Source organism: Pieris brassicae, chromosome 4 (genome assembly GCF_905147105.1).
Source record: "Pieris brassicae chromosome 4, ilPieBrab1.1, whole genome shotgun sequence".
Classification (NCBI taxonomy): domain Eukaryota; kingdom Metazoa; phylum Arthropoda; class Insecta; order Lepidoptera; family Pieridae; genus Pieris; species Pieris brassicae.
The window spans coordinates 16,869,894-16,892,961 of NC_059668.1; the positions used below are offsets into that span (position 1 = coordinate 16,869,894).

General features: G+C 34.2%; 3 protein-coding genes across 4 annotated transcripts; all 3 read left to right on the forward strand.

The window, feature by feature from the left end:
- The first annotated feature begins 431 nt into the window (after positions 1-431).
- LOC123709115 (maltase 2-like) lies at positions 432-8,985 on the forward strand. Its single transcript, XM_045660247.1, has 10 exons — positions 432-510; positions 1,050-1,202; positions 3,416-3,595; positions 4,430-4,593; positions 4,870-5,255; positions 5,442-5,643; positions 6,218-6,338; positions 6,478-6,713; positions 7,591-7,832; positions 8,857-8,985. The coding sequence occupies exons 1-10, from the start codon at positions 444-446 to the stop codon at positions 8,930-8,932; spliced, it is 1,827 nt and encodes a 608-aa protein (XP_045516203.1). The 5' UTR covers positions 432-443; the 3' UTR covers positions 8,933-8,985.
- A 1,513-nt stretch (positions 8,986-10,498) lies between these two features.
- Positions 10,499-14,450, forward strand: LOC123709116 (maltase A1-like). 2 transcript variants are annotated; one of them, XM_045660249.1, is made up of 9 exons: positions 10,499-10,718; positions 11,012-11,191; positions 11,267-11,421; positions 11,529-11,914; positions 12,172-12,373; positions 12,569-12,925; positions 13,168-13,406; positions 14,134-14,219; positions 14,252-14,450. In XM_045660249.1, the coding sequence occupies exons 1-8, from the start codon at positions 10,508-10,510 to the stop codon at positions 14,204-14,206; spliced, it is 1,803 nt and encodes a 600-aa protein (XP_045516205.1). In that variant the 5' UTR covers positions 10,499-10,507; the 3' UTR covers positions 14,207-14,219; positions 14,252-14,450. The 2 variants fall into 2 exon arrangements, with proteins under 2 accessions (XP_045516205.1, XP_045516204.1); XM_045660248.1 differs by having other exon boundaries at positions 14,134-14,450.
- A 331-nt stretch (positions 14,451-14,781) lies between these two features.
- Positions 14,782-18,769, forward strand: LOC123708388 (maltase A3-like; the record flags this gene model as incomplete). The annotated part of the gene is made up of 8 exons (XM_045659063.1): positions 14,782-14,896; positions 15,498-15,677; positions 16,042-16,172; positions 16,298-16,557; positions 16,718-16,892; positions 17,120-17,488; positions 18,268-18,364; positions 18,657-18,769. Coding segments are annotated over exons 1-8 (1,440 nt in total), but the record flags the coding sequence as incomplete, so codon positions are not given.
- Positions 18,770-23,068: the final 4,299 nt, after the last annotated feature.

Sequence of the window (23,068 nt, forward strand, 5' to 3'; positions counted from 1 at the left end):
ACAGTCCATCTTTTTCATACCAGCAATATTCATAAAAGTTAATATTATTCAATCTTGTTTATTAGAATATAATTATGTCTATCTACCGTAACGTAGGCGTGTAACTAAGCTTGCGAAATGTTTTTATTCATTTCCTTAAATTAACCAATTATATATAGATATTATTCCGGGATGTAATAGGCACTAATAAGTTTGCTAACTAGGAAAATAATATCGTCTTCACAGATATGGGGAAAGTGTAGAGAGCGCTAGGAAGATAAAGCATTGCTTGAACGCCCTCTACTCCAACCTCGGAAACTCCAACATAGGAAACTCGAATAACTGAACAAAGTCCTTCATTTTAAAGCATACTATATTATATTTTCCGCATATCATCCTCATACGCAATCTTGATAGTAAATTGATTTAAGCTGTGATATGAAACGCGTGTGGTGTCCGCAGTTATGACTTCGACCGCTAAGGTTTTGGGTGTGACGGCAATCATCGTTGTGGGGGTCGGCTTGATAGCAGGTAAAGTAAAAATTCATACCGAATGATTACAGGTATAATAAATATTCCTCTTAAAGTGTTGTAACAGGCCGATCACAATTTTAAGCTTAAAAATGTCTTTATTATTGAATCAAATACACGCTTGAAAACATATATTGATCTAGCAAACAATGTCTAACAAAAAAGATTGATTTAAAATTATATTATAAGCAGAGGATGATGAAATATTACCGTTTACGTACCGTACCGCATTTAAGTAGTTTAGCACATCCGACAATTTAAGATAATAAAACAATTTTAATATAATGCCACTTTAATATTTTACAAGTAGTATTAATAGTTTACAACATTCATTTGAAGAAGTGTCATTGAAGAGTTCAGTTCTGAAACGATGATTTCGACGTTAGTTTTATGTTAGTTATTTTATGCATTTTTATTTTGAAATTTTTAGTATTTGAAAAGTCTGTTAGAGTGTTTGCCTTAATACCTTGTTTAGGGAACGAAAAGGCTTGACTATGACTAGCCTATGTCAATAGGTAATTATTCAATCTCTTATATAGGTGGAATAACATGGGGGGTCCTGGCAACGAGAGGGTCCGACGTTCCCCCACCAGAATTAATTCCTTTGGAGTGGTGGCAACACTGTGTTCTATATCAGATCTACCCTAGATCCTTCAAAGACAGCGATGGAGATGGTATCGGTGATTTAAAAGGTATGTGATAAAACCTATATTTTTTTAAACTATTGACCCACATATATAATTGTATAATATATTAAATATATATAATATGCAGCTAGCTAAAACCGGCTTCGACGGCATAATGATTAAATTAAGTCGATTAAACCTATTATCAACCGTTCCAAGATTTCGAACAATTACTATTGTCCAAAATTTTATTTAATTTCATCACGAAAGAAATGACTTATTTTTCGGTGAATAGAATAAAACAATAGGATGGTAAAAAAATATAATAAATGCAAAGAGAAAGTAAAAAAACGAAACATTCAAAAAATTTATAACGAATTTACCAAAGCACGAGGTGTGGGCAAAACTGTCCGGTTAGTTTGAAAGCGAAATAAAAAACCTTACGGCTCACGGCCCAAATAAAACACCCATTGGCAATCTGACATTTTCTTTTCGGGATGAAAAATGTACTGTTTATTACGCTTTCGAAGCTAAATCGCTTTCGGTGGTATTTTTTCTATATATGTACATACAAAGTGGACATTAACAATAAAGCTATTTTTAGCCGACTTCAAAATGGAGAAGGTTTCTCAATTCAACCGTATATGTTTTTTACGTTCGTCGTTTCTGAATTGATTTAGATAATTTTCCAATTTTTGTTGGAAAGACGATATTTCAACGGTAATACTATGAGCTGGTGTGGTGTTTGGTACACCAGAATATTTTTTTAATGTAACAGGAAGCGAACGGGCAGGAGGCTCTTCTAATGTTAAGTGATACCGCCGCTAATGAACACTCGCATTGCTGGCCTTTTAAGAATTGGTACGCTCTTTTCTTAAAGGATCCTAAGTTGAATTGGTTCGAAACTACTTTAGTGTCTGTGTACTTTAGTTTACACATAATGGTGGTTCTCGGCAGAAATTGCCTTAAGAAATGCTCAGTTGAACAACGGACAACAAGGTGATAAGAATGTTATTTTGTATACTGCTTTGACGTCCGAGGATGAAACACAGCTGCAGGTATCAGTTGGAACAACTCTTCTGAACACTATCCATGATAAATGCGATAGAAGATGCAGAGAGATCCCATATCTCTACGCAACGCCGAGGGATTAAACCGCTCGGAAAGTGACTGGTAGTCGACAATTCGTATCGAAATTCGTCGAATACGGTCAAGCGGAAGGAGCTGGTACTAGAGAGTTTATGTCCAGAGTTGGTCTGATGATGCCATCCAAGAGATATCGAACTTTAGAAAACCTATTCAAAATGAAAAATCTATAAAATGATAATTTCCAAAGTCTGAATAATAGAAAATATTCGTGTCAAATAAAAAATCGATTAATGCAATATTTAATGAGTGTTTAAAACACTTGCAGATAAAAAGTGTATATAACTATCGAGTTTTGATAAATTGATTTAGTTTAGTGAACCTATGATATAAGTTTTTTATAACAAGGTTACACAAACCGCGGCCATTATTATCGAAATGACTTTATAATGATCAACATCCTTCACAAACAGGCATCAAACAAATTATGGTCAAAGTCATAGCAATTTTTATAATGGTTAGGTAGATTAAGTGGAAAAATTAGACGACTGGTCTCGGAAGTGTGAAATATCAAACAACTGCCATTTAAATAACGTTACGCCATCTTCTGAAATATCATTTCTAAATGATAATAATAATACTATTTGCCCCCGCGAACTTCGTTTCTCCTTAACGTGATTTTACTTACCCTAGCTTATTAGTGCATGGAATATTTTGCTATGCTACCGAATGAAAACATTTTAGGTTTTTCTGTGAATATTTCAACCTCTAACTAACTCTAACCTCTATATAAACCTCAGAGTTCAAGTAAAAATATATTTTTTTATGGGTGGACACCCCTTATCACTTAGGAGTTCAAAATATAGACAGTAGCCGACTGTCAGACTTACTGAATATATATAAAAATCATCGTTTCGGAGGAGTATGGGAACGAACATTGTGACACGAGAATTTTATATATTAGATAGACTTTAGTTGGGATGACAGCGATACAATTGCTCGATCAACTGTGTCAAATTAGCATGCGAGATAAAATTAATATCAATTCGATTGTGTAAAATATAAAATATGGGAATATTAGTGAAAGGCCATATATTTTATATTGTATGTTATTGTTTTATAGGAAACTTTTATTCTATTAGAAACGTATGAAGTCCCTTGTTCTTGTGCAAAATTCTTTTATACTTTTTCAGGAATTATAAGTGAGCTGCCCCTATTCGTTGAGGCGGGAGTAGACGCTATCTGGATGTCTCCTATATTCGAGTCTCCAATGGTAGACTTTGGTTATGACATCAGTAACTTCTACAACATTCATTATGAATATGGCACTATGGAGGACTTTAGGGAATTACTAAAGAAAGCACACGAACTTGGTAAGAAAATAAAACTAATTTACATTTATAGATTTCCATTTAGTCCATTTGAATTAGGGTCCCATATGTCAACGTATTTCTTTAGAAAATAACAACATGCCATGCCACGATTGTTGTTGTTGTTGAATAGTTGTAATTTTCTCGCAAAATAAACTTATTACATGTTTAAGTATTTTCGAATAATGAATCATAGTTAGATATAGAAAAAAATAGTAAAAACAACATCGTATGAAAATATATGTTACCCAGATAATTTGGTTTCTGAATAACTTTTGAAATTGAAGCACAATAACTGATTATAATCGTAATTTAATACAAAACTTGAAAATAACAATAAATCAAACATTCTAGATAACAATCGAAGCCGGTTATCAGACATACCAGGAGTTTATAATCAAAATTCAGAAGCTTCGCAAAGCCAGACTTAGATAAACATGATACAAAACATTTATATATATATATATATATTATTTGTACAGCATTATACTTTTAGAGTCTAGCACACTTAGAGTCGCAAATAGTTGGATGGTATTATCACCAAATAACTAATGCTTCCTCTATGAAGAAACGCCAATAAAACTGCTAGAATCTTCGATGTCCGTTTGATGAGAACCTCAACATCATTCGTTGTGTAAAGTCATCCCTTTAATAGAGTAATTTTTATGCCCCTTTGGTGATTTTAATTAAAAGCCAATGATATAGTCAGATCAACATCTTTATTCAACCAAATGTATATTATTGTAAAATGTTCATCGTAATTAGTACTTATGCATAAGATAACACTAGTTAATATTCTGCTCTTAATAAATAAATAGTACATATATTTTCTTTCAGGAATCAAAGTGCTATTAGATTTTGTTCCAAATCATGCGAGTAATGAGTCTGAATATTTTATCAATTCTGAAGCGAGAGTACCAGGTTATGAAGATTTCTTCATATGGGCTGATGGTCTTGACAATCCCAATGACCCAACTAACAAACTTCCACCATCTAACTGGGTACGACTTTATTTTATATAGGCTAAATAGACTATCTGTAACATTAAATTTATAGAAAAAAATTATGATACAATTCGGTTATCTTAATTAATTAATTTTATGTACTATTATATGCCTAACGTATCTTTAGTAGATATATACTCATATACGATGTAGCAGAGATGGATATTCTATAAAATCCTACGCACTCCATAAATACCCATAATCGAAAATGAAACTGCTGCCGCTAGGCATTGCGGTACTTTCCTGATAGGGCGTTTATTGCAATTATTCCAGGTAAGCCAATTTGGAGGCTCGGCATGGGAGTGGAGCCAACGCCGCCAGCAATACTACTTGCATCAGTTTGCCGTACAGCAAGCGGACTTTAACTTTCGCAATCAGGCGGTCAGGAATGAAATGTTTAAAATTATGAAATTCTGGTTAGATGAAGGGGCTGATGGATTCAGAGTTGATGCTTTACCTTACCTAATCGAGGCCGACCCGGCTGATCACAATGGAACATATCCTGATGATCCACTTAGTGGAAGGATGGAATTTGAATCTCACCAACTTGGATACACCATTCCACTATATACTAAAGATCTGATCGAACTATACGATGTTGTGTATGAATGGAGATCTTTTGTGGATCGTTATCTTGAAGAAAGTGGCGGCGATACACGGTGAGTTGGAGTTTTAACGAGATGGCTTCTTTGTATGATTTTCTTTTGTCAGTTCGCTTAGAATCGATTTTGTACTTTAAGCGGTTGGAAATGTACAGAGTTTTTTGAAAGTTTAAAACGTTTTGAATCTAGGTCATAATTGCAAATTAATAACGACGGTTTGAATAAAATTAAATTCTCTTTCAGAGTTCTTTTCTCAGAAGGCTACGCAAATGTTTCAATGACGATGTTGTACTATGGTACCGAACAAGGCAGCGTTGGAGCCCATTTTCCCTTCAATTTTGACTTTATCACCGATCTTTCCTCAAAATCTACAGCCAGAGACTTCGTGTATGTCATTCTTAAGTGGCTTACATATATGCCTTACGGGGGTGTTCCCAATTGGGTGGTATGTTCTTCATTAATTTAGTTGAGAAGAGATTCTCTCTCTGAGAGTCTCCATAGCATTGATAATTTAATAGAAACATAAATTAATGGTTCTGCAATCTTTTTAGGTCTGGGCCTCAGATTTCTGTATCTGTTTCATGATCATTTGTTAATCTAATAGGCAAGTAGGTAATCAGCTTTCTGTGCTTGACGCAAGCCGTCGACTTTTTGGGTTTAAGGCAAGCCGGTTTCCTCACGATGTTTTCCTTCACCGTTCGAGCAAATGTTAAATGCGCACATAAAGTCCATTGGTGCACCGGGGATTGAACATACGACCTCAGGGATGAGAGTCCACTAGGCCAACACTACTCAGATAATTTAATAACAATAATAATAATTAGGTAGCTCAAATAAGTTCCATAACATAACAATAAGAAATTAAACTATAGGTATATATATAGCTATAACTTTTTTAAGTAATCGTTTTAGTAAAAAGTATTTTGTTTATTTTTTTAATGTCAACACTCGTTTCAAATACATTTGTATATATTCCAATAATACCTACCCATGTTCTGATAACTATTTAATGATTTCAGTTTGGAAATCACGACAACAACCGTATGCCGACTCGTTTCCGTGAGAGTATGGTGGATGGACTGAACTCGCTGAATATGCTGTTACCAGGGGTTGCCGTCACATACCAAGGCGAAGAAATTGGTACTTAATACAATTTATTTATATAAGTCACGCTTGTCTCCTAAAGGGATAGGCAGGGACCACATACTTCACCTTGCTAAGATCCCAACATACCTTTCCTCACACTATATGGTCCTATTAACCGACACATGGTTTTTAGGTATGAAAGATGGCTACGTAAGCTGGGAAGATACTGTGGATGTAGAGGCCATTAATAGAGGGGACAATGAAACCTATATGCTGTACTCTCGGGACCCGGCAAGAACTCCCTACCATTGGAACAATCTGACCAACGCTGGTTTCAGTACCGCAGAGAAAACTTGGCTTCCGGTCGCTGAAGACTATCCAGTAATAAATCTAGCAGTACAGAAAGTGGCAGAACGCAGTCATTTCAAGGTACTATTTACATTATGTAATTCAATAGCTCTGCCACCCTCTTTAATCGATCTCTAAATAAGGAGGTTGTCAGTTTGACCTGTATGTAAGCCATATTATTAAAGTTAAATAATATTTGGTATGATGTTTATAAGGCCGCAACGCACTCGCGAGGCCTCTTGCATCGAAAGTGTCCATGGGCGGCGGTATCACTTAACATCAGATGAGCCTCCTACCCGTTTGCCCCCTGTTCTATAAAAATAGACTTCTAAGAACATGTGCTACACTTTGTAAGAGTCTGTTATCTATTTTATTGGAAACTGAAACTCATAGCACGACGATCCTTTAAGCATGGTACTATCACCAGACTTGTATAAGCAAATGAAATCCTTTTTAAGGAAAGGAGAGATTTGACACTTCCCTGCTGTTTAGTTTCTCGAGCACAGATCTGCCTGATCGCGTGATAGATAGGCTATTGAAGGTCCAATGTTTATAAAAAAACAATTATACTAACCATGCTCTTGTAAATGGTATCTAAGCTAGAAAAAGTTATATTTCTGCAATAATGTAATAATAATTACATTCTTTTTATTTTTCTGCGACTGAGGCGCAATCTAGCTGCTGTGGTCTCTTGCAGTATGACCAGCGCTGTGAAACAACTCTGCTCCTCACCATAATGCCGAGCCAGGGCCAATGACAACCATAGCACACACGCATAACACAATTAAAATAAATAAAAAAAATCGTTATATTTCATTATATTTATATTTTTTTGATTATTGTAAATTTGTGTGTTTCTGTGTCTTTTTACGAATAAATGTTAGGTCTATGTCTATATCAATAGAATTTAAAACTTCTTTTTAATTTACCAACAACGTGTTAATTATGAAAATTACAGGTCTACCAAGCATTGACTGCCCTAAGGAGAAAAGAGAGATCCCTGTCCCATGGTGATTACTCAATTAGAGCGCTGTCTGACAGTACTTTTTACTTAGTTCGGTATCTACCTAGCTATGATACTATCGTTCTAGTGTTTAATGTGGCAGAAACAAGTGATACTGTCGACTTGAGCAAAATACCGAATTTGTCCCTACCGAGTACTATATATGTCTCTAGCGTACATTCTAGAAGGCTCAGTGGGTAAGTTCGATTCATTTGTTTATAAAAATATATTTATACATATATCAATGCAGATTTGGTCGGAATAAATAGTTTTTGCATTTATTGAGAACAAGACGATATTTTTTTTCTGTTTACAGCACGTATTCATAAATAAGATATTTTAAAAGATATAAGTTATACTAAATAGTACATATCTGTGTTCTTATTGATTATTAGGACAATTGGGATTTTCTAATCTTTCAATACAATGGTTATAATCAGGCACGGTTTTAAAGAATTCTGGAAAAAAGTTTTCCAAATAAAATTAATATTTTTCAGTCGAGTTTTTCAATCTATAATTTATTATGAAACCACTACTTGGTTTTCATTCTTTAAGTATTTAACAAACATGTAGAATTATTTACCTGTGTTTTCTTGTCGGAATTTGAAACATGTTTTTTTGCAAAGTCTTTTTGTGGGGGCCTCTCTTTTGTGGATGCTCCGGGGCTCCAGCTCCAGTTGCCCTCCCCTAAATCCGGCCCGGTTATAATCGCTATAATTTAAAGGTAGTATCCTCCCATAAAAAATACAATAGTGCTACAGCCTATTTAGGTCTGGGCCTTAGATTCTTTATCTGTTTCATGATCATTTGCTAATCGAATATGCAAGTAGATGATCAGCCTTCTGTGCCTGCCGAACGCCGTCGACTTTTTAGGTCTAAGGCAAGCCGGTTTCCTCACGATGTTGCCAATCACCGTTCGAGCTAATGTTAAAGTATCCTCCTAATAGCTTAGGAATTACTACAACGTAACTAAAAATACTAGAAGAAAAAGTATAACACTTCAAAATATAAATTTAAAAAGCGAATTAATCTTAATTACAAAAATTACATAAAAGATTTATGCTAGATGTGATAATGTTTTGTCAGCTAATAAGAATACGATGGAACTGCGACAAGGAAAGAGAACAAGATATAACTATCGCGATATATAATTGTTAACTACTAAAGTTAATATATAACTAGTATTAACATACTTTTTAATCAATGACGTTTTACTTTCAGAACTAACATAAGTGACGAACATTTAACTCTAACACCGGGGGAAGCCATCGTTTTCAAGTCCAAACCGAATATATAAAATCAACTATTCAATATGAATTAAACGATTATAACTGTTAATATTATTTTGTTAATAATATTATTGTATTAAGTTATTTAATAAATTTTAGGCATATTTTGTGTTTTATTAAGCAATTGGAGTTTTATATAGAAACTTGAGTTTGATATGAATGAAAGCCGTTCACATTTGTAGATTTCATGCTGATGTAATGAAAATAAATACATGAATTAAAAAGGTGCAATAAGATTGATGTTTTTTTTTCTTACCTCTTGGTACTATATTATACTGGGCATAATGATACGGCGTGTATATTGGACAGTAAGATTACATAAATATCATACTAATATAAAAACGTTCCTCTTGCTTAGGTGGGGCGAAATAAAAACCGTAACTGGGAACATAAAGAACAAGGAAAGCTCAGAACAGAGCAGAGTGGAAAGAAATGGAGGAGGCTTTTGCCAAAGTTAGGCGAACTCACTAGAGCTAGTGTCTCTAGTTTAAGATTTAAATAATGTAAAATTCTGAATAAAGACTTATATTATTATTATTATTTCTAGCTAAGAATGTTTAGTGCGTATTTCGTCATGGGCTGATTACGCCGTGACATCTTCCACTCAAGAAAGTTCGGCACTTTCTGTTTGTCGTGATCAACAAATATATTTCACAATAGTCCTGCTGATTCATGTGAATTTTACGTAACCGTGGGTCTAGATTATGTCTGGCTACAGGTCAACATGCAAAAGGCACAATCTAGGCGATATAACACATAAATAGATGGTTGAGGTATAAAATTGATATTTCGTGCGATAGGAGTGTGGGCAAAATGCCCAGAACGTTGGCAACCCCAGTGGTGCACTACTAAATTACAACCATCGTAAATATTTATTTGTGTTTACATAAATTAATTGTCATTTTTAAATGTAGAAAGTACGATGTCGAATAAATTATTATTATCTGCACAGTATGCAAAAAATAACACAAATGGTTTTGTTCATTGTTGTTGTTGACGAATTTAAAAAGACTACGTTAGGTTTTTCATTATACAGTTTGTCAAAAGGTTTCAAGAATGGCGACGAATATTATATTCTTGGGTTAGGTTAGATATACGTGGCGGTAGTAAGTATTATTTTTAATATCTAAGAATCTATATAACAGGAACATTCGATAATGTTTTAAAAAGAACCAGTCATTAAGACTCTGATAACATTATATCATACACAACAATATATATACACGATAATCTAGTACGTTTTATTCACATTTTAAAAACTATACAAAAATATTTAAAGTTGTACTTTACTCTACTATTCGTATAAGAAGTACATCGAGATATTGTATTTGTAATTCGATTGCACTTTTGGAGATTTATTTTTTATTTTACTTGATATTATACAAAATTTTTACGAATTATATAATTATTCAAATTTGTATCTCACGTTGATTCCACATTCGTCATTGTTATTGACAGATACTTAAAAATATATCTATCTAGATCATGCTTTTTATCTTTATAATGCAATTGTACAATATAACAAGATATGTTGTTTATGGATTTCTATACTATTGATTATTAGTGACCACTTGTCAATCGAAATGCCGCCTGCGAAGTTGCTTGGAATCTCTCTAGTGGTCATCATAGCTCTGGGAGCGGTTGTTGGAAGTTTGACATGGGCATTCCTTGTTACTAGAGGTTCGGACCCTCCAGATCTAAAGCCCATGGACTGGTGGGAACACACTGTTATATACCAGATTTACCCTCGGTCCTTTAAAGACAGCGATGGAGATGGAATTGGTGATCTAAGAGGTAATTTTTTATATAATCATAGTCCTCTTTTTTAAATAATCACTGTTATTAAGTGATGTTTTTTAATATGATCAATAACAAGCCTAGATCTGAGAAATAGCCGTTACAATTTTGAAGTAAGAACTGCTGCAATTTATTACCAAACGTCCTTCAAAAAATCTTTGACTTTTGCCCTCACAAGTAAAGCTTATACTTCTCTGGGGGAAAAACATAAGAATACAGGTTATCAATAACCCCGAAAGCTTTAGTATGCATAAGTTAGGCCAAGTGTATGTGCATTATTATTTTTCCAGGAATCACGTCAAAGCTAGAACATTTTGTTGAGGCTGGAATTGGTGCAATATGGATGTCTCCGGTTTTTGTATCTCCCATGGTGGATTTTGGTTATGACATCAGTGACTTTTATAATATCCAAGAGGAATACGGAACTATGGCTGATTTTAATGAACTCATTGAAAAAGCACACGCGCTAGGTTGGTTGGTTGGTTACTGGCAAAAAGATTTGTACTTCGAACCCATTAAAATATTTATGTTTTACATTTCAACAGATATAAAAGTTCTTCTTGACTACGTCCCAAACCACGCTAGTAATGAGTCAATTTATTTCGTTCGTTCTGAAGCCCGAGAACCTGCTTTTGAGAATTATTTTATCTGGGCTGATCCTGTGTTTATAAATAATACAAGGACTGTTCCTTCGAATTGGGTATAGTATTTAGATCAGCTTTTGTTTCGTCTTAACAACTTTAACCAATAGTTAATTTGACTTTACTCAAATAATACGGTATACATTACAAATCCGTTTATTATCAGATAAGTCAGTTTGGTGGATCTGTCTGGGAATGGAGCGAAGCAAGGCAGCAGTATTATTTGCACCAATTTGCGAAAGAACAAGTAGATTTCAACTTCAGAGAACCAGCAGTAAGAGAGGAAATGATTAATATTATGAAGTTCTGGTTTGAAAAAGGAGTCGATGGATTCAGATTGGACGCCCTTCCTCATCTTTTTGAAGCAGATCTTAATAACTATGAAGGTATATATCCTGATGAACCTTTGAGTGGAAACATTTATCTAAGGCCTGACCAAGCGGGATATACAACTCAGGAATTTATTAGGGACCAGATAGAGCTGTATGATGTTGTATACGAGTGGAGAGCTTTTGCAGATAAATGGAAGGAAAACAATACTGCCGAAACAAAGTAAGATGATTTGACCTTTTGAATTTAGTTGGTTTTGATTTAGATTTTGACAAAAAAATATATAAGGCCCACTAAAATAATTAAACTTAGCTGATGTCTTAATTCATATAGTCTATTTTTAAACAAAACATTTACGTATAAATATCGATACTGTAGGCGCCTATATTAAAAAAAATATAAGCACGTAGTGACGAAACATTTACAAATAACAGAAGCATAATTGTGTTGACATAAGCTTTATACTTGGGTAATTACAGAATACTATTAGCGGAGGCGTATGCAAACATCACGATGACGATGTTGTACTACGGCGACGAACAAGGCAGGCGCGGATCACATTTCCCGTTCAATTTCGACTTCATCACGAGCCTCTCCGCTGAGTCTAACGCTCGGGACTTCGTTTATGTAATCAAACGTTGGCTCACGTACATGCCTTCGGGACAAGTTGCTAATTGGGTCGTAAGTATTGCTTTCATACTCGACTTTTGAGACTTCAAATTGAAAACCCACATTCAAGCTATTTTAATCCTTCAGAACGAGAGCAACAATTTTGTTCATCTAGAATCTAGACATTTTATGCACTTTAAAGTTAAATTTACAGTTGCAAAGTTTTCTTGTTGGCTGAAACTATTTTTTTTGATTGAATACGCTCAGTTTGGCAATCACGATCAAAAACGAATGGCGTCTAGATTCAGAACAGACATGGTTGATGGACTTAATTCGTTAAACATGATGCTGCCAGGAGTTGCAATCACATACCAAGGAGAAGAAATAGGTATGAAAGATGGCTTTGTCAGTTGGGAGGATACGGTGGACGTCCAGGCATGTAATCAGGCCAATGAAGACAACTACTTGGATTTTTCCCGGGACCCGGCAAGGACTCCATACCATTGGGACGACTCATCAAAAGCCGGTTTTACCACTGGCCTTAATACGTGGTTGCCTATCGCAGCGGATTATCTAGAAGTCAACCTTCAAGCACAAAAAGAATCCGCAAAAAGCCACTTTAAGGTAAAAAACGTAATTAATATAAATATATTATATATCAAGCATTTTCCTATTTCTGGTTCAACCTATTAGTCAATATGAGTCATTCTTCGAATACAATATCGTTGAAGGACTTATTGCAGCAGTTTTTATAGTTATATTAGTATAGTTGTAAAAGTCTAATACTACTAATAAACTTATCACAATGTTAAAATAATTTAATCTGTTATTATCAGAATAAATTTACGTAGTATGCATTCAAATAGGTATACAAAACGTTAACATCGCTTCGGAAGGAGCCAGCCTTGTCCCACGGGAACTATTTCATCCAGGCTTTAAGTGAAAACAGCTTGGTTCTGGTCCGGTACCTAATTACACACGACACTTATGCTTTACTTTTCAATGTGGGTTCAAGCAATGATACAGTCGACATCTCCAATATCAATTACTTGTCAGCGCCACTCAGACTACATGCTTCGAGTATTCATTCTAGCAGAGATGTGGGGTAAGAAATGCGTATTTCGATGTATATACTCCATAATCTCCTAATAGAGTTCAATACTTAAGTATCTCAATATTTAATCAAATTACCGCAGTACTGGTAAGGTAAAATTGTAAACTTTATTAAATAAACTACACTTAAGAAGTTTACAGTATTAAATTTTTTCGAGAAACTATATAACAAGACAATCTAATTCTTGAAACTCCTATTGATATTACTTAATTCTATCACTCCTCCTTTACTGTGCAAAGTATCTTGGTATGGAATTTCTTACCAATTGATATCAGACGAGCACAGTCTTTAAATTTATTTAAAAATCTTTTTTTTATCATGTCATTAGCTACTTATATATATTAATTGTGACTCAGTTAACCCTTGGATTAGCTTGTACATTTTTGTTTATACATATAACTATTAGTATTTTGTTTTTTTTCTTTTTCTTTAGACTTTTCTTTATTTTAGTTATAGTTAGTGTTATTTTGTGTTCTTCTTTGTTATTGTTACGCCCTTCTGTACTTTACTCTCTGTAGGTGTTTCTTTTTTTTAAGAGTTTTCATTAAGACTTGCCTGTAAGAAATCGCTTGTTAGCGAGAAGGCCGTTGCCTAATTACTTATGTAACCCGTTTTTTATGTTTTTTACGATCTGTGTTAGAGTCGTAAAATATATTTCTGTTTTGTATATAAGTCTCTATGATTTGTATATAATGGTATGCAACAATTTTTTTTTCAGTGATACTTTAACGTTTGGGAAGATAAATCTACTGCCAGGAGAGGCGTTGGTGATTAAAAGTCCACCAGTTTAAAAAAAAATCGCTCAATGTGGAAACATCTTAGTTTTTACCCATGCGAACCATATGTAATTAAATACTCTGAAATAGCAGTTAATGTTATAACAGTGATAGACAATTTTCATCAAATTGCATAGACTATAATAATAGATGGCATTTCCTCTAGTGATGTAAACACACTTCAAAACTTATTGTATCGTATAGTATGTATTATGTTCATGTATTTAAATATTGTAATAAATTTTAAATGTGATTTTAAGATTATGAAAGTTTTAACCTACCCATTCGTTGTCTATCATAAAAGTTAAAATTATTGTGTTCTTTTTGCTGTATTATGTGTCGTCATATAATAATTCAAAAACTCTTACGAATTTTAAACGTAATTTGAGAGTAAAAATTCGAAATACCAATATTGGTAGATAATTAAAAACATCTAAGGGTGGAGTTAACTAAAACGTAAAACGCTTCACAGACAACGATTTAATTCATTAAATAGTAATAACATCAATGGCAGATTCATCAAATTACCTTCACTAGCACAATCAAATTCGAATATCAATCAGTGTAATACAATGTGGCTCGTTGTGATTATGACTGTGATGCTGGCCAAGAGTGTGTTTGGAGGCTGGAATAATACTATCTACTACAAATTATTAGTGGATTCTTTCAAGGATTCTGATGGAGATGGCTTGGGAGACCTGATAGGTATTCGTATCTGATTTATGAGTTAAAAACTAGTATCTAAACGACGCACGCTTCGACAATATTTCGAAAATTAAATAGTGAAACAATTATTGAAATCTTTTTAGTAGTTTATGTGTTCACGAAAGAAAACAGAAGCTTTAAACCAAAATAAAAATCGTAGTGCTATTTTGGAACTAATAAGCAAAATCCTATTTGTCTTATGATTAATAATCATTAAATCTCTGAGGATTTATAGTTGACTCTCACAAAAACTTCATTACAAGTATACAAATTTCCTGTATGTAATATTAGTACGATTATGCTTGCTTATAAGGTCTTCGGCTAAGAGCGTTTTAAACATAAAAAATAAAATTTTATAACACCATGATGATGATAAGAAATCCCTATTCGTTGCTTTTCAATTCGCCGTAAAATTAATACAGAAACCCTTTTGGAAAAGGGTAAATTTCTCATTAATCCAAAGTCAGTAAAATATTTATAGATTGCTTTGTTGGTAGCAAATCATTTTTGTATAAGCTTTATAATACAATCTCAATCAAGTCGCTTTCAAATATTAAAATAATATTTCTGTATTGGCGACTATCTTTATATTTATGTTTAGGCGCAACCAAACAGTTAAGTTATATTCGAGCGGTAGGAGCTGATGCTGTTATTTTATCTCCAATTAATGCCAAGAGCCCTGACTGTGACCACCCAGGTACTGTAGGTTTCACCGAAATTGACCAACGCTACGGAGATGAAGACGCATTAAAAAAATTAATTGAAAAATCTCGAAAATTAGGTAAGTAACTGTTTTAATAAAAAAGTTCCTTGATTTTGTATGGTGTTTTGTTTTAAAAATAATTAGGTATTTAATTTTAAATTAATACCTATAATTAAATAATAATGATAGATTTTGTGTGGGAATAATTCTATTCTCCTTTATAGGAGGCGATATATGCGATGAAATTTGAGGCATGTAAATGCATCGCTCAGAGAGACCGTCTCGATTCTTGTGAACTGTCAAAAACGAATTATCTTATTGACTATTAATATTAATACTTGACATATTTATAATTTTGGAATATACTTGCACAGTATCGACATGAGTCTTTTCTCTTTTCATAAAGCTGGAAGCGGAATAAAAGAATATTTTTTTTTTTCAGATCTTAAGTTGTTAGTAAGTGTAGACGTGCGCAGTATTAGTACTTTGTCAGAATGGTTCAACCTTAGCGCTGCAAAGACTTTAGGTTATGAGGACTGGGTTATATGGCGAGACAGTCCAGAAGACCCAACGGTGATTGTTTTATGTATTCATTATATTTTTAAACCAGATGGAACTCCTTCATTAGAAAGTTTTATGTGTATATTTAGGGTAACTAAGAGTAAATAAATAAATAAGATTCCATAATCGCTTTATAGATTGATGGCGTAGAATGGCTGTGGAATAACATCAGAAATTCTTATTCCGCTTCTATTAATAACGAAACTCAACTAAACCTCTGCTCAGACGGTGTAACGGAAGCTTTTAGGAGAGCTCAATGTGTGTGGCTTCATCGAGGCTTTGCGGGACTTGTACTCAGTCCTGATTTCACCATTAATCATGAATGTGGAGTCAAATTCGTACAAAAAATGGCTACAAACGCCCTCAGTTGTACCAGAGCCGCTAACAATGAGAAGCCGTAAGCTTTATTTAGCAATAATTATAATTAAACTCAATTTTAAACTTTATTAAAAGTATTAAGGGAATAAGTGAAAAAGATACCTAATGGATACATAAAAGCATTTAAACTACGAATAGTTTACGATACGACTTACGATTAGTTATTGATCTATTTCCAGAATAACTTTAGCTGATACAGCGTTCGAAATAGAAACTGCAGCAATGTACTACGGAGACAGAGTCAATATAATCAGTAATGCCTTAACTGGCCCGGTGAGAACATCGCCATCTTTGGCCGTAGCTTTACATACTGAGCTCGTGTACTGCCCACAAGATATGACCCCCACGTGGCGCGTGAGTTCCTTGTTCTTGTCAGTTTTAATCTACCATAAGCCTCCAAAATATAGCCATGTCGTTCGGGGAATATGTTCGTTATTTGGACATTGGATATTTTACAACACGCTATATACGTTTTAAGAGATATTTATTTATGCTTATCAAAAAGAAAGTCTCACTTATAAATAAAATTAAAAGGTTTCTTCAATATAAGAATTTACATAACGCATTAAATATTCTTTCAGACTTCTAGTTCGGATAGCCGGGTTGCCTCGCGTTATGGCAGTGAGTTTGTTGATGCAATCAATATTATATCTTTATTCTTACCTGGCGCTACCATTATACAACAAGGTGATGAGCTCGGTGCCGCTGACACGCTATTGGAATGGGCAACTGCGAATAAATGTTGGCCTACACTAGCTGCGCCCTTTGCTGCTCCCTTCCCGTGGGATGATTCTCCAACAGCAGGGTTTACAAGTGGTGAAAGCTGGCTACCACTTGCACCAAATTATAGATATGCGAATGCTAAAATAGAATTCGCAAACGAACACTTTGGAGTTGTGAGAGCTGTAGCTGCGCTTAGAAAATCACCAGCTTTTGGTCCACATTATGAAGTAATTTGCTTCGCTACCATTTTTAGTCATCGCAGGTTTTGAGTAGCTAACGTATATATATATGTGTGTAAACATTTTGTTACAGAATCTTATTATTAGAGATTGATTAATGATCCATACAAAAATTGGTTAGTTAATATTTCTTAATATAAGTAGTAGTTTTATTAGTATACAATTAGTTGTAAAAAAATACGTAAGTATTTTTAGTAATCTAGTTACTAGATTACTAAAAAGGGTAAAAGTCTCCTATATTTTTCCATTTCTCTGTTTTCCTGAATGCAATTTTCAGATCTCATTCTCATCATCTTCATCTTGTTTTGGATGATTGGGTTCGTAAATGGAAAGAGCATTAGTTCAATTGTTGTTTTTTGTTTTTAATATGTAATGGAAAGTGTTTACATAATATTATATCGAGTATAACTATCGTAAATGTTTTTCTTTTTCATATAACAGGGGAGGCTCAACTGGTGTAAAGTAATACTACCCATGGACACTGGCAATAATTACGCATTATTTAGGACACTAAATTGTATTAGATCGGAAATACCTCAACAGGGAGCTGGTTCCACATAGCGGTAGTGCGCGGCAAATTGCTTTAAAAACGCATGCATTTTGGGCATTTGTGCAGTGAGGGCCACCAACGCTAAAGGATTAAGCCGGTCGAAAAGTGAAGCGCGAGAATATAAGAAATGTTCAAATTTATAATAATTTTACTAAATTAATAATATTTATATACGACATATATACATAAAGAAATAACGTGACTGAATTAATTCCAGATAAAACGTATTGAGGACGCTCTTGTTATTCTAAGATGGGGTGCAATAGGATCGCTTTTGGTCGTTTCTAATTTGGGTCACCGAATATGGTCGCATATATAAAAAGATCTATGGATTAACAGAAGACCTTTGAATGTACGGCCTATGACTTGAGAGATGGACGTTTTACCACAAGACATCATTACTAAAATATACTAGACTGAAATCAAATTCTATCAAAACTGTTACTTTTAGTATTATATATTTACGTTTAAGACCGAAAACTTAAAAATCACAGAATTCCTGTGTAGTTTTTCTAAACAGACTTACGTCTAACCAAATAATAAGAATTGATTAAATTTAATCATCTTCCTACATATATTTATACAAACAAATAAACATTTTCGTAGGTTCGAGTTCTTCAACAGGTGTGAACATCAATATGAATAAATTATTAAAGCTTGTTCCGGGGGAGACTATCCTCATGGCTGGACCTCCAAGGCAATGCGGAGGGCCGGGACCAGTTGGCAGAAGATCAATAAGTACTTTACCGTGTAATCAACAAGTGTCAAAGGTTGGCATTGTTATCACTAAATTACTAAATGATTGCGAATAAATCTGCTTTTGACCTGGTGTTGATTTAATGTCTGATAATAACGGCATCTTGTTATAACTCGTGAACTTATGAAATGAGAAACTAGAAATAAGAGAAAACTAAAATTCCAATTAAAAAGACAAGTGGACATATCATATCAAGTAAAACGCGTGGAAAATGTAACAGAAATCCAATTACAAGCCAACATCTTCAGCATGCTTGACACACTTCGTAGACGTACGTAAGACATAGAGCTCTGTGCTAGGCTCCTAGCTGACCTATTTACGGCATATTAACTAGCTATCCATTACCGCATTTTGTTATTTAATGAAGAACTTTTCCAATATTCTACTATATAAAGTGAGACACTAAAGAAATGATTTTATTAATACAGATTCGGTATACGGATACCATAGAAAGTTTTGATGGGACCTGGTTTATGATATTTCATTGATATCATTAAATCTTTAACGTTACAAATCTTCAGGATCTTTCAGATCAAAAGTTGCAAAACCCTTACATTTGGTGCTTATTTTCAATATTTTACTGAACCCTACCTGTACATAACGTGTAAGCCTTGTTCAAACTCATTATAACTTTAACTGAAGTTATCACTCATAATCCCAAATAGGCTATGTCGCAAAATGGTGTCCCATTAAGCGTAATAACCGCGAATTCTTCTAAGTATTCTTAAGCGGTCGCCGCTAGGGGGCGCTTTGCGGACGCCGGTAGGTATACCTAACTGAAATAAACGAAAAGTAAGTGATTTGAGAGAAGGTTACTTACAGAACTTGCTTTTTTCGGCATTTCCAATAGATGCTAGGAGGAGTGCTGATAGCGCGATGAATAGAGCTCGCGCGTTCATGGCCGCGACGCGGGCTCGCGGTGGCCCGGCGCGGCGCGGACTAATATCTCACGACGGGTATCGATCGAGCGCGCGCTTTTTAGCGCATGCGAGCTTTTAGGGTTGCTAGAAATGAAAATTTAAACTTTACGAAAAGTCTAGTGATGCTGGCAATGCTTGCTTATCATATCTATTTAGTTTAAAGGAGCCAGATACATTTAACTGACTTGAATGTACTAATTACTTCTTAGCAACCGCATTATTATTTGCTACTTAGCTATAAACTCAAGCGGAAGGACCAAAACATCAAGCTTTTATAACATATAAATTGCTTCTATATATACATAATAAATTGCTTCTCTCTTTAATCGGCATGTTATGAGTATATCACTTGATCGGCCCATCTGGTTGGTGAACGGCCACGTGATGTTTTGTCTTCTGTGTTACCAAACACTATCAGTTCCTCCAAATTCTCATCATTCATTCATCATTGTATGGCCGAAAAGATTGAAGATACGATTCGCTGTAGGCGCGTCCGCATGCGGAGTTGGGTTAAGATCAATGTATTGGTACGCTTCGCAGTCTAAGGTATTCTGAGAATTCGCCGCCAACACCACATCTCAAAGGCATCGATCCTTCGATACGTTTCTACTCCATACAGGAAGATGGGGAACACTAGAGCCCGTTTCAGTCTTATTTTAGTTTTGATATCAAGTCCTCTTTTCTTCCAGATGTTGCCTAAACGTCATGGCATCTTTAGCCATGCCGATTCGCCTTTTTATCCCGGGGACAGAGCTGCCGTCGTTAGAGATTTGGGATCCGAGATATATATAGCGGTCTACGATACTGATGCCAGTATAAAATTAAAATTCTTAGTAAGATTAAAAATTATGTTTTTATATTCCTTAACTTTTCTAACTATAAATATCAAAGTAATTCATCAAGCAAGAAATGTATAATACATATTTTATTATTAATTATAATTCTGCAACTTCACTCTTTTGAAATAAAAGCCAACACGCTTCCATCAAAAACATTTTACATTATTTAAGCAAAGTAATCTTTAATATACCCACACGAATTTCCCTAAAACAACACGCTAAAAGGAGATTCTTATTAATAATTCAAGAGATGCGAAGGTATGCCTTGTGGCAACATCGTCCTCATTCTTGTAACCCTACAACTATGTACTTGGATTTAAAATTTAAGCCCTCTTTTCTCTTAGTTAGATTTCAGACTAGCACAACTCAAAATGCAACTTTAGAACAGCGATGCTGGAGACGCCGCAGGCTACTAATAGTACGAACTATCTTTATAAAAGCTGCCTCAAAATGATAAGGTAGAGGTCTCGGAGCATTGCTGGTAATGCATTGCTGGTTACTAATGTAAAGATTTAAAAAATGAGGAAATAACTCCGAGATGGATTGGGCGAAAATATTATCTTCTCGTTTGGTTTAGCTGGTTGTTGTGTGCAATAAAGTTCTATGAATGAACGTTGACAGTTTTTATTCGGTGTTGAGATTATTAAAAAAATTCGGAATGTAATTTAGAAACAAAATATTTTTGCATAGTTCATCGCTTGTTGGCTAAAGCTATTAGTTTTAAATTGAAGTTCCGACTAACGAGGAGAAAATTATATTGGAAAATTGCTTTCCGAAATTGAAAACGGTTCGCTATTTTTTATAGAATTACATACCGTTTTTTAAATACTCTATAGAATAATACTATACTGTATTTGTTGTAGGGTAATGAGTGAGCTGAGTGTAACCGATTTACAGTTAAACATACATACATATAATAGTAGAAATCGAGTGTTTATTTAACAAGTTAGTGATTGTCTCAATAGCATGAATTCACGTAATGGATTATGGGGCAGATATATTTCTAGGGCATTAATAAATTTTGTGCCTGAAGAAGAGAATATGAGTAAATATCTTGTTGAATATGATGCTGGTAGGCATGATACGATGGATATTGTGATACGTAATAGGCAATTGGTAGTAGAGATAAATACATATAAAAAATAGTTCACTTAGTGCATATATAAGTAAGAAATATAAAGTTATTTTAAAACATTCTCAACTGATGTAACTACGTACTATAGACAACTTTTTATGAATTATTCAACGAAGCTTTATTCATTCCAATTTAATTAATTTATTAATGTCAGTATTTATTAGATTAATCCGTTTAATAGTTTTGTTATTAATTTGTTTTATAGTTTTAAGTTGGACCCCATTTAGGTATAAGCCGCCTCGTTACCATCCTGTCTTGACCAACTGTCAGTCACCCTAACGGAGGTAACAAAAATTGTGGTTGAAAGTTTCTCATGTAGTTAAAGCAATCGATAGTAATACATGTTTAACGCTTGTTTAAATTGCAATACGTAAGAAATTACATTATAACCCGTCGAAGAATAAAATAAAAAAGCTATAAGCTCAATGTAGTTCTAGAGATAAGACCCAGGGTTTCTCCTAAAGACGGTATCAGTCTCGAACCAGTACCTGGGCATCACGACTAACACCGACTTCTCAAGATGACCAGTTATGCGTACACTTACTTACTTACTTTAGAACATTTAACTGACAGTGGTGAAACTTGTCTAAAATTTACACCATTTTATATAAGCAAATAGACTTTTAGAATGACTAGTAGAAGTGCAAGTACCGTGAAAATTGATATAAAAAAAGAGATATTTAAAACATACTCAACTGATGTAACTACACCTTGACAACTTTTATGACTATTTCAACGAAGCGTAGGGAATGGTAACAAGGTTATAATAAATTATTATGTTTCCCTTAAATTTCAACTTATTGACCTCACACGCAACATAAGTCATTTTATTAATCCCTTCATTACTGAAAGTCGTATAGAAACTGTGACTCGCCTCACGCCCCGACACTCGATACAAGTATCTCTTAGCGTATTTCGAGTACTCTTCATATGTAAAGGTATCTTTTCAACAGGTTCTTATGACGTATTATGAATTATTGTGAAGTTGATTACAAAAGAACGAAAAGAAAGGTTCTATTGCGTTTGTGGCGCTCCTTACCTTTAAACTTAAGAAGTATTGCCCTCAATATTTGAGTTCAATTTGGAAAGTTTGCGAGTATTCACTAATGGGAATTTACAAAAGAAGTACTGCTTCTGAGTAATGTACTGATTAACTTTAAAAGAATATGTTGTTTCTGTCACACGCAAACGAATCCAAGTAATATCTTGTGAGTCTTCTTCAAAGTGCACTACAATCGTTCAAGGCGTCAATAATTAGAAAACCTTATCGATGTTAAAACTGTTACAGCCAATCGATTAATTAACCCAATCAATCAAGATAGCTAAAAAATTAGATAAAAAACGGGCCCCTTCAGGATCAGCAGAGG

Excerpts from the sequence above, each read along its gene's own strand:
- LOC123709115 (XM_045660247.1), top strand. The coding sequence starts at position 444 with ATGACTTCGACCGCTAAGGTTTTGGGTGTGACGGCAATCATCGTTGTG. Across the intron at positions 3,596-4,429 it reads AAAGAAAGCACACGAACTTG|GAATCAAAGTGCTATTAGAT; the intron begins GTAAGAAAATAA and ends ATTTTCTTTCAG. Across the intron at positions 7,833-8,856 it reads CATTCTAGAAGGCTCAGTGG|AACTAACATAAGTGACGAAC; the intron begins GTAAGTTCGATT and ends TTTTACTTTCAG.
- LOC123709116 (XM_045660248.1), top strand. The coding sequence starts at position 10,508 with ATGCCGCCTGCGAAGTTGCTTGGAATCTCTCTAGTGGTCATCATAGCT. Across the intron at positions 10,719-11,011 it reads TGGAATTGGTGATCTAAGAG|GAATCACGTCAAAGCTAGAA; the intron begins GTAATTTTTTAT and ends TTATTTTTCCAG. Across the intron at positions 12,926-13,167 it reads CCGCAAAAAGCCACTTTAAG|GTATACAAAACGTTAACATC; the intron begins GTAAAAAACGTA and ends GCATTCAAATAG.